Here is an 11,817-nt window from a genome sequence, read left to right on the forward strand (position 1 = left end):
CGAAACTGAGTTGAGCGATCCCTCTATGCAATTGAGAAACACCCTCGCCCCACCATTTCCTTCCAACTCAAAGCCTGTCTCGGGTTACATTGTCCTTGAACGAACATTGAGCCCGGTGCAACATGCCTGAAGGCTAGAAAAAAGTAAGCGACACGTGCTAGGCCTATTCTGCAAGGGTACGCAGTTATGGGGAGAAGGGCTCCTCTCCTGTACGTTGAGTGTTGGAGGTGATGCGACTTGCCGAGTTTCGGAGGAACGGTACAATGAAACGGTAAAAGGAAGGGGCAGCATCGAATGTTCGCATTAGAACCACGCAAATTTTCGCTGCTGGCGCTTCTCATCACAAAGAGCGTCGGGTATGTCAAAAATATTCTTCTTGAAATTTGTTCGGTCAAGTTTAACGACATTCCTAGGGAATGCAGGTGCCGTAGCAAAAATTCCAATACAAGTTTGTGTTAGTTCAGTCAATCTTTTTATTTGATTTGTATTTGTATTAGTCCCACAGGCTACGATATTAGTTCATTATAACTATGCATTATAGTTTGTAAGACCATTAGGAAACCCACCGCTTAGCCCTGCGGCTATTGCGTTGTGCTGCTAAGCTCGAAGTTGCGGGTTGGATTCCCACCACGGTAACCACATTCTTATGGGCAATGGGGGCGCGTACAGTGCCACCACGGTTCCCAAACTTAATTCGTTCCGCGACTCTTGTCGCAAACCAAATTGGTTGCGAACGAAAGCAGAGTTTCGCATTGGAAACAACGTATATGTGTTTCATCCATTCATACTCTAGCTAGGGATTTAAACAAAACTTGTCTTACCAGAAGGATATAAAAAGAAGTATACTGTACACTGCAGTACAGTACATAAAGTGATTGTACGGAGAGTGAGCACTCGCTCACTTTTGGTGGGTGGGTGGAAGGTGATTATCGGCTGACGGGAGAGGCACTCTCGATAAGAACATCACAAGGATCTCCATTCAGGGGTTTCTTCCACAGTGGTGGCAAAAAATTTGCAATGCGACTTGTTTTTTTTCCTGTACTGTACACTCCCGGTAATTAAGATCACATTGTTGTTCATCAGGTTCAACACTCTCTTAGTTACAGTTATGTTGGGGGTACAGTCAAAGAAGTCCTCAAAGTACACTCAAAGAAGTCCTGGCATTCATTCAAATTTTTTTTTTTCAGAAGCGATCTAATGGCGCCGCTGCTAGCCTCCATGTCAAGAAGTTCCTCCATACTCCTACACATGGACACAACCTTCTCAACTAACTCGCATCAGGTTCTTCAATGTCACGTTCAGAGACACATTCTGGCTACAGGGGCTCTAAAACTTCGTAGTACTATAAATTGAACATTTCACCACATACGCAACTTTAAGCTTAAAAATAAATATTAAGATAATACTATAAATTGTTTTTATTTAACAAAAAGTGGCATCATCGATGCATCACATGAGCTATATCCTTGAGCCTGATATAAAGTTCATGAATTGTGGTGGGGTTCTCAAACATAATTAATAAAGAGAAGTGTTCGTAAACTGAGGTACCACAGTACCTTGATTTATGTGCACGTTAAAGGACCCCAGGTGGTGAGTGAGTGAGTGAACTTTATTGGGTCCACAATAGACGCGAGTAAACTCGACGTCACCTGGCTAGGCCCACTCGGGGACCATCAGGTCAAACCTGATAGCCCTCTCGCGGGCCTTCTGGACTGCCAGGATTTGAGAGGTCTGATCCTGGGCCTTAATAAGCATCATCATTTCCTCTTGGGTGAAAGGGGGACCGGCAAATGCGCAGCCCCACAGGACATGCTCGAAGTCCGCATAACCACCACACAGGGGGCAGTCCGGTGGTAAAAATTAATCCAGAGTCCCACACAAGTGTGCCCCGTAGTTGGATTGCGGCCCTGGCCCGTAAAACCCCGGAATTTAATCTTTTAATATCTGTTGGGAACTTTACTTGGCGTGTATATTAGTACATAGGCCATTTATATTTGTAAATATCAGTTTTAAAGTTATGCCCCCCATTTGCTTAAAGACTAATAAATATACCATAATAAGTCATCATGAATGTATTACTGTAACAGTAAACCTTTCCAGCCTTGTAGTACCACAACAAGTCATGCATATTTGTGTTGAAAATTGTATTTAAACTACACTGTATTTTTTTTTAAATACCAACAGAATTTTAAATATCGTCTGTGGCATATAGTACCAATCAACTCATTGATCCAGATTACTCGAAGAGGCGAACATTACTTGCACAATAAATCAAAATGCATAATTGAATAATTAAAGATTTTTGCCAATCAACTTTATAACTTATTATGCAATTTACCAATTGAAGCCAGTGATTTTACAAGACTTGTCCTCTTGCAGTGCATGTGCTCAACATGCCAAGTGGTCCCACCTGGAAGTCACTGTATGAGTAAGGCCGTGAAACAGTAACAATAGTATTCTAGTCAACTAGTGTTACAATGCGGGCTTGTTGGTATGGCATCTTGGAGCACTATTGTAGCCCGTACAGATGGGGACGCAAGGCAAACAACTTAAATAAGAGATCCTTGTAGTTTCATACGATCAGTCGGGAGCAGCGTTAGCTTTTTTGTTAAACTAAATGTCTGCCATAAAACATTGCCTACTTGTCTTCAACTACTGGTGCACCACATAATGACTCAATTTTAGCTCGCATATGTAATGTGTTTCACGCTGTCATGTAGTGAAACCAATCATGGCCTCAAGCGAAACACGCCATGAAATGCCACATCTGCACAAAATACAAGAGCAAACAAGGCAGTGCCTTAGTTCAGAATCGCACTTTATGCCAGACTCTTAACAGTGAAACACTCGGTACATTCCAACACTTTCATGGATGAACCTGTCCATATACGAAGGTATATGGACAGGTTCAACTTATAACATATTAGCTTAAATGACGTCCACAACACTGCTGGCTGCGTAAGACATGGCCTCTAATGCTTGGTAGACGCATGAACTGAAGTGAGACGCTGACATGTTCTCATTGAATTGTTGCCGAGCATACAGGAGTTAAGGCTGGAAGGACAGGGCAAACACAAACGTTTTGAAGAGTCCATTTCTTCACAGTGTGTGCTCTCCAGTGAGCTTGTTGAGTCAACACATTATTGTGTTAGAGCATGAAACTGTGAACATCTGTCAAGTTTTGTAGCTATCTGTAGTGCATGGAATTAACAAGATCGCTCTTTTCAAAGGCAAGGCGAGTTTTGTGATTTTCAAAATGCCATGTCACTGCAAACTGAAGTCGGGTGACAGCAACCCGAAGACACCTGTCATTAGCCAATCGTTTGAGACCACAAATTACTCCCGCACACTCTTCCAGATCTTCTAGGAATCGGCGAAGCAGCGGTTGTTAGCACATTTCATCTGTACTGTCAGTGCAGCTTTTTCACTCTCTACCAGCTTTGTCAGAGGCTTACTAGATCATTTTCAAAGTTCACCGCACTTTTTCCAACGTGCAGCTGATGTTTGCGTAAAATGCAGCTTCAAGGCCTCATTAAAACTGCTTCAGTGCAACAGGAAAGCGTTCACAAGGTATTGACCAGCCTCCAATGAGACTGTTCAATGACCTTCGGAATGGTACTGCGACACTATACATAGCTTGCACGTGACGTCACATCCGCGGGCTCCCTGCCGCGGCTGCCATGCTTGCGAACAACTTGTCGCTAGTCTGACGCACGCGCGCTGCGAGAATCCGACGAGCAGTTGTTTTCTCTGTGTCGTGACAGGCTTCTATTCGTCTTTTCCTTGGACATGCCAGCATTTCCAACTGCACGGCCCTTTTGCGAGGATTGGATCCTTCGCACAGTTGATTGGATTTGCGCGTGTACGGTCCAAAAAAAGATTCAACTGTGCGTGAACGCCGATCCCTACACATTGCGCCTGGGAATGGACACAAGTGCCGAATGGACGTAAGCGCAGAGTTTTTTTTTTTCACATTCAAGGTCTCTTAACTGGTTGTACATAGTTTTGAAGCATCTGCTGCGGTGTCATCTACGCGCTTCACTTTCGTCAGCGTCGGTTTCTCCAGTCGGGTGCGGCGAGAGGGGCCGATCGGCACACGGCTGGATCCCTGTCGCTGCCACGTCGGCCTCGGCATGTCGTTCCTGCAATTCGGCTTGCCGCTTTTCGGCGCGTCGTTTTTCGAGGCATTGGTGTCGTGAGGGATCCCTGTTCATGGCGCTGTAGCTGAGGAGAAGCGACGGAGCCCAGTCAGTCAGCGCAAAATGAACAAAGTTACAAAACTAACCTTTCGTTATATATCGCCATTATCACGCTGTCAAAGTCTAAAGGAATTATTTACCTGCAATGAAGTGTGCGCCACAGACTCACAGGTTGCGGTTCTCGATCTCTAAGCTGGCACGTTTATGCACGCCAGCCATAGGCTGCGCCGCTTCGTGCGCTCGCACTGGTTCTCCACGATTTTCGGTAATGAAAAGAAGTTGCTGTTAGTCGTTTTTTTTTTCTCCCGCGGGGGTCACTGCGGTTGGAACAACCAAATACCATGCACATGACTATGGCGACAACACGTCTTGTGGGGCTTGCAATGACTGTGGGAGAGTGAGCGGTTCATATGCATGGCGGACGCATATCCCAGAATTCCTTTCACTGACGTCAGTGCAAGCTATGTATAAAGAACAGAAGCAGCTCTGTAACGTCACTATCTAACATTCCTTTATGCAACACAAAACTCGGTTTCACATTCTGCCCCTCTTGGCTTTCTGATGCTGACTGGGATCTACGAGGGGCAGCTTGAGTTCGAGGAACTTGCTTCCCAAGCGCGAACCCGGCTCCTTTTTCGTGCCCACGTGACATCCGAGCGCGTACGCCAGCGTCGTCAGAGTCCTGTCCGACGCCTTGGTGTCGAGCTGGACCGTCTTGAAGTCGAACTTGTAGTCCTCCAGTATCAGCACGACCACCAGGATGTAGGCGAGCACCTTGTCCTTCATTCGCTGCGGAAAGCTACGTGACGTCACGCCCCGCTCGCTACGGGCTGTCAGCGTGAACGTGTCCAGGAGGATCCCTTTGAGCGGTTGCGCTATGTCGGGTATCGGGTCCTTCTTTTTCACGTCGGTGTACCTCAACCGTGAGATCGAGACCAGCATGCAGTAGAAGACTAGAAGCCTGGCCTCGATGGCTCGGTTCTCGGGGTCCCTGGAAAGGCGTTGGACGCGGTTGATGACGTACTCGGGGTAGGTGGCATCCGATCTCCACTGGGCGATCTCGTCGGGCGTCGCGTTCAGCAGAGGCTGGGCCACTTCGTCGAGGTAGTCGTTGTGCTCTGGCGGGATGACGTCTTCGATCCGGTACACGTCCTGGGGGATCGTGGCTTGGCGGTTCTGCGGCGGTATCGAATCGACGACCAGCGTCGAAGACTTGCCGCCGCCTGTCGAGTCGTTTTCTAGCGCCGCCAGGCTGTCCTTGACGGCGGCCAGCGTGCTGGCTGTGGTTTCGTGAAGCGTGTCTTCTTCGACGTTGAGACGGAGACGCGTTTCGACCGCCTTCCTCTTGCGCTTGCTACCGAAGGCTGTCGCGAGGGCGTCGACTTTCTCGCGAAACGTCTTGCTGTCCGGCGCTTTCGAGGCGTTGTCGCTCGGCGCCGATCTAGCGAAGTAAGGCCGCATGCTGATCAGGTCGGCCGGGTAAAGCGAGACGGCTCCCGTGCTCACGTTCTCGACGGCCACGAAGTGGTTGCATTGCGCATTGGCGCGGAGTCCGTGTTCGCCGTAGTTCTCGCCGATATACTCCAAGCCGTCGGCTTCGGAGGCAAGGATGCGCCGGGTCTTGGAGCGGCCGGCAGTGGTCACCTTTTGCTCGTAGACGGTGGTCGGCAGCCGCGTCGAAGCATTTAGCGAGCCGTGCGAGAAAGAGACGACCGGTACGCATGTTGGTCCCTGCACCGCTGTCAAGCGCCACTTCTTAGGTGCCATTTTGCATGCTCGGGGCAAAAACACATGCGAAAACACCACAGACCGCCTCGAAAAAACGTGGTTCGCGCCCGAGAAGCGTGGGCCTAGAACGCCACCAGGTTTCGGTTTCAATGCTGATTTTCAAAGTCACAGTTTTTGCAAAGCAGTTGATAATTTTTTTGTGTACCATACATTTTTCACCCGCTGAACAGTTTATAAAATCATTTGTAATACCTTCAAAATAAAATGGACAGGATTTGGTAATTTCGTAACTCAGTCGTTGTATAATCGAGATGACTAGTGCTGCCCCCTTTTTTTGAATGACTTCGAGTGCGCGCAGGAACCGGTCTCTTTCATCGGGACGCTGCGGTCATGGTAGGTGGGCTTTGCTGTTTCAGAGATTTTAAATCGTGCTGCATCGGCGTAATTTCTGAACAGACATTGATCAATCGATGCATATATTTTAGTTAACTTGTCAAGCTATTTGTAGCACACTGAAGTTTCTGGCCAGTGGGTCGTAAATTCTCGAGATACTTGCGGGTTACGAGACTGCCCGTTTGCTGTTCGCAAATGGGCCTTTGGGTCATTCTCGTGCTCAATTGCACTTTGAATTCGTGGTCACTCATTCGTGCCGGGATGTTTTGAAGTCTCGCAATAAAAATAGCATGTTCGGTGTTCCCGAGTCGCACAGTAATCTGGCTTGTACCATAGCATATCGATGCGGGTCGTGTACCACGTTGCTAATGTCGCCAGAGTGCCTGGTTGAATGACTACAAATATTTACTTCAAGAAGCAGATTATCAGAAGCTGAGTAGCATTATCACAACTGTTTTGGTGCGATAAAATCGCCGAGGCCATGATTACGGCCACGTGCGTATCTAACACTGACCGGCTTCGTAGTGACTAAAGGTTTCTCGGTAATGACTTCCGTTCCGCGTGTTCAGTCGAATAAATGCTGTGTAAATGTGACGATTGTATTACATATTAGAAGAGTCGGACGAATATTGTTTTAACTGCAACAGTCGGTGGGCACGTGTGGGCCACGAGGTTGATGGTTCGATTCTCGCTCAGGGCAAACTCCGTTCTTCGTTTTCAGATAACGCCGGTACACCCGAGTTAATTCGCACGCTTAAATCGACAAAGCACGGTGTTTCTGCTAAGCCCCCCATGTTAAACTTTTGGTCGGCTTCATGCATGGCATTCGTACCAAGAACACGTGTTGCCGTAAGCCCTTGGTGGAATCTTTAGTGCCTGCCGCGAGGAAGGCATTGACAACTGTTTGTAAGGTCTAGCGTATGTTTGTAACATTTTCTATTACGAATGTTTTTAATTTCGCGTAGCTTGAGCGTTCTCGACAGAAGTGTGGACGTCTGTACAAGCTTGTCATTCAAACAAGCCAGCCTTAGGGCCAACGATCTAAACGAAATGACTTTGTAGCTGTGGCCACAGCGTCGTCCTTCAAAACGTGTATCGCATGTATCCAACCTCCCTTTCTACAGGCGTTTGGAATTTACTTGCAAGATAGCTTGTAACATTACAATTGCTTATCACCACCGCATTTTGCCACATGTTGCAAGGTTCACGTGCACAGGGTAGTCACACTTTTCCTTTTATTCTTGCAGTCTCATCGCAAGTTTTCAGCGCCCCGGCATGGGTCCATGGGCTTCGTGCCCAAGAAGCGTAGCAAGCGCATTCGTGGCAAGGTGAAGGCGTTCCCCAAGGATGACCCGACCAAGCCCATCCACCTGACCGCCTTCCTCGGTTTCAAGGCTGGCATGACGCACATCGTGCGCGAAGTCGACAAGCCCGGATCGAGTAAGTGCCCGTTCCGGCGCGCCTGCCCCTACTCATGGGGCAGGTGGTGCACCTCTGGTCGCCACGGCCATGTGCACGCCTCGTTCAGAGGCCACTGGCAGCTGGGTCACCTTCCCTGTCTGGTCAGCGCGTCTGCGGCTTGAGAGCTTGTGACCGTTGAGGTAATTTTAATGAATGGCGTTGAGAGACAATGCATGCAAGGGGCTCGCAAATATGAAGGCACCCCTTGACTTCAGAAGTGGAGGGGTAGTATTGCTGTGATAGTTTGAGCACTGCAGTTGGTTACTCTTTGGCGATCTTTAAAACTCAACTTGTTAGCCTTTCGGTAGCACACAGTGAAGGAGCACCTCTAGTTCTCTGCAGATTCAGCAATGCAACCTAAAGATTACACGTCACAGGGAGTGTTGGTTATGGCATTACATCTTAGCCACTAGTAGAGATCATATTACTACAGATTTCATTGTACCTTTTATACTGTTAACAGGGAGTCAAAATTCAGCTCAATTGGAGTATTGTAGCCCCTTTGAGCATTATTTGAATGCGTCTGGGGCTTAAAGCCAAGAGGCAAGGTGTATGCATTGTCGATAGGCTTGGCATTAAGCTTTCATTATGGTAGGCCTAATCTAGTCTTGATCGTAATGTGAAACTCTGGGCAGCTTGTTTCCATCATTGAGGAGCGTGAACGTGAGAAGCAACCTTTTGTGTTGTCCCCTCACAGAGGTGAACAAGAAGGAAGTCGTGGAGCCGGTGACCATCCTGGAGGCACCGCCCATGATGATTGTTGGTGTGGTGGGCTACATCGAGACGCCCAAGGGCCTGCGAGCCTTCAAGACCATCTGGGCCGAGCACCTGAGCGAGGAGTGCCGGCGCCGCTTCTACAAGAACTGGTACAAGTCCAAGAAGAAGGCATTCACCAAGAGCTGCAAGCGGTGGCAGGAAGACCTCGGCCGCCAGGAGATTGAGCGAGACTTCAAGAAGATGAAGAAATACTGCAAGGTGATCCGCGTGCTCGCCCACACCCAGATGAAGCTGATGCACAGGCGTCAAAAGAAGGCCCACATCATGGAGATTCAGGTGCGTGGCTTCATGTGTTGCACTTACTGGCAAGGGCTTTGTTTTCGAAAGCCTTATAGGTATCGCTTTTGAAAGTTGCTCAATTGTTACAAACTGCACAATTTAGGGTAGCTGTCCCTGGTCAACTGATTTAGAAGTAACGTCACATGCTGTAGAAAGGTTAAAGCTATCCAAGTCTGCACATCATGCCTTGTCTAAGACTTCGTATAACCATGTGGGTCAGTATTCGCTGTTCTTCCTAACGTGAGCCTAGTCTGGTTAGAACGTTGGCAGGTCTGGTTTCTTTCTGAAGCAACCTTGTCAGCAGTTCGTGTTAGCGTTTCTGATCTCTGTAAAAGAGTTTATTTACATGGGTGCTGTCCTTGTGTTGCAGGTGAACGGTGGCACTGTCGGTGCCAAGATCAAGTGGGCTCGTGAGCACATGGAGAAGCCGATTCCAGTGTCCCAGGTGTTTAACCAAGATGAGATGATTGACGTCATCGGTGTGACCAAGGGCAAGGGCTTCAAGGGAGTGACCAGCCGTTGGCACACCAAGAAGCTGCCGCGCAAGACACACAAGGGTCTGCGCAAGGTGCGTGCATGTCTAATTTTCACTTCTGGTGAACTAACTTAGGTGGATTTTCCAAAAGGACTGGGGTTTACGTATTGTGGCTGTTCCATTGCCCCACTCAGGTTAATATCATGAGCCATTGCAGATCACTTCAAAACAATATCTTTTGCGTTGTCACCATTACTGTCTGAACAGCTTAGTATGGTGGCTCTTTGTCACTTTGCAATTTGCATTCAGTGCTTTTTGGTTGCCATAGTATGGTGGTCTTGCCCAAATTCATCAAGCCGCATAAACTTCCTGCCTTTTGTTTAGTTTGCCCTGCTTCGCTCATAAACACTGGTTGTCTGCTTCGATTCAGGTTGCTTGCATCGGTGCGTGGCATCCGAGCCGTGTCCAGTTCACCGTGGCCCGTGCCGGTCAGAAGGGCTTCCACCATCGCACAGGAGATCAACAAAAAGATCTACCGCATCGGCCAGGGCGTCCACAAGAAGGACGGCAAGCTGGTCATCAACAACGCAGCCACCGACTACGACACCTCCAACAAGAGCATCACTCCCATGGTTAGTGTCTTCTTTGTTCTCATTGATGGTTGGCACTAGGAACAGCTTGGCAGTTCGCTGCTTTTTTGGTGGCGATCCTGTTGTATACATACATTCTCTTTTTCACAATGTGTCAAGCTATCCGTGGGGGATGTATCGGCAATCTGGGAACACTGGTTGCATGGAGAAATGCTTCTCTACCCGATTTTTCGTGTGAACTGAGGGTTCAAAATTTGACCATCCTTTTAAGGGCACTAGTGTCTTTTATAGCTGATAGCAGGTCTTAGACTCAGTAATTCAATGATTAAAAGTTTCGTTAGAGTGCTGAACAATTTGATTCTGCTTTAGTTGGCCTTTGAATCTTTCATCATTGTGCGAGCGGGTGCCATTGCAGCAGCAGCAAAATGACAAGCTGTTCCTACTTCTGAGTGATGAATGTATCTGACCTGATCCCTGACGGTTTTTATTTTGGTTGAACTAGGACGGACTGACCTTGTAGCTAAGCTAATTTGACATTATGAGTCCTTCATGGTTGGCTATAACCTCTCCTTGTCATTCCGGTGCTTTCCAGGGTGGTTTCCCCCACTACGGTGTGGTGAACTGTGACTACGTGATGCTGAAGGGCTGCATCATGGGTCCCAAGAAGAGGGTCATCACGATGCGCAAGGTGAGGATGGTTTGGTGTTCTTTGAGTCTGTGCACTCTGCTTACATGAACAAGTGACAAGGCCAAGTGCTAACGTCGGTGGGATTATATTCGGCTCTACATACCACAGGAAATGCAAAAGAAAAATTCCAAAATGGGGGGGGGGGGGGTGCACAGGCAACCATGTTTTTAGTCGTGGCGTTTTGTGCAGCAGGGCAGCATTGAAAAGTGATCATCCAGTGTTCAGAACTGCAACTAGGGTGTTGACTGGTGTGCTTGTGAGCAGAAATGACAGGCATTTTGGCGGTGTAGTATATGCTGTTGACACTGGAAGTGAGATTGTGCTAGATCAGTACGTATTACAGTACATCTGCAATGCAGTCAAAACTCGGATGTTGTAATAATGAATTGGATGTTGTAAAGTCATTGCACCAATTTTCTTTTTTGCCAAGTTAGTATGTATGTATGCTATGTTTTCTCCTTTTGCAAGTGACTTTGTTATAACAAGGTTTAATTAGGTCAGTGGAGCTGGAAGATTTAGCTATGGAGAGGGTTACGCTGTTACAAGACAACACAAATGCTCAATGCTGTACCAATTGGCAACATTTTGCTTCATTGCTATGCCTTACGTGTGTGAGGGGGTCACATGTTCATGCAAGCACAGTGCACATTTGTGTCCATTGTGATGAATTCATTGAGCCGAACAAATGCCGAGAGAATGTTGTGGTGGATGTAACAATGATAGGCCTGACCCGTCTGTTGACACGGCCGACAGGTGTTGTCATGTCAAGCTTTCTTTAAAAAAATCTTTTCGTTCTCTCGTGCAGTCTCTGCTGGTGCACACCAAGCGTACCGCCATGGAGAAGATCACACTGAAGTTCATCGACACATCGTCCAAGTTCGGACACGGCCGCTTCCAGACTCCGGCCGAGAAGCACAACTTCATGGTGAGTCTGGCACGACTTCCTCAAATTTGTTCTTTGTTTGCTGCTGTTGGTTGTGTGATGAGAAACATGGATATGCGCTGTCTGTAAGTCGTTGATGACCATACCCAAATACTGCCTTCCTACTGATCCTTCTGACGTGTCTGTAGTTCAAATTATCCATGCTGTGTCCACCGTTTCACTGAGCTCTTTTTTGCCAATTCTTCTTGCAGGGCCCGCTGAAAAAGGACAAGCTGAAGGAAGAAGGAACTGCCTAAAGCTTTTCTTGGCTCAGTGGTGCAATAAATGTGCATTCTGGAGTCCTA

The 11,817-nt window shown here is 47.8% G+C and overlaps 2 protein-coding genes across 2 annotated transcripts; one reads left to right on the plus strand and one right to left on the minus strand.

The window, feature by feature from the left end:
* Positions 1-2,797: 2,797 nt before the first annotated feature.
* Positions 2,798-6,077, minus strand: LOC119453084 (DNA-directed RNA polymerase I subunit RPA49). Its single transcript, XM_037715077.2, has 2 exons — positions 4,681-6,077; positions 2,798-3,648 (listed from the first exon to the last, which is right to left on the minus strand). The coding sequence occupies exon 1, from the start codon at positions 5,964-5,966 to the stop codon at positions 4,734-4,736; it is 1,233 nt and encodes a 410-aa protein (XP_037571005.1). The 5' UTR covers positions 5,967-6,077; the 3' UTR covers positions 2,798-3,648; positions 4,681-4,733.
* Positions 6,078-7,538: 1,461 nt separating this feature from the next.
* Positions 7,539-11,817, plus strand: LOC119453086 (60S ribosomal protein L3-like). Its single transcript, XM_037715078.2, is given in 8 exon segments — positions 7,539-7,760; positions 8,479-8,834; positions 9,208-9,405; positions 9,743-9,826; positions 9,828-9,944; positions 10,495-10,590; positions 11,396-11,515; positions 11,725-11,817. Coding segments are annotated over 8 exon segments (1,173 nt in total). The 5' UTR covers positions 7,539-7,603; the 3' UTR covers positions 11,770-11,817.

Source organism: Dermacentor silvarum, chromosome 5, assembly GCF_013339745.2.
Source record: "Dermacentor silvarum isolate Dsil-2018 chromosome 5, BIME_Dsil_1.4, whole genome shotgun sequence".
Lineage (NCBI taxonomy): Eukaryota > Metazoa > Arthropoda > Arachnida > Ixodida > Ixodidae > Dermacentor > Dermacentor silvarum.

Excerpts from the sequence above, each read along its gene's own strand:
- LOC119453084 (XM_037715077.2), bottom strand. The coding sequence starts at position 5,966 with ATGGCACCTAAGAAGTGGCGCTTGACAGCGGTGCAGGGACCAACATGC.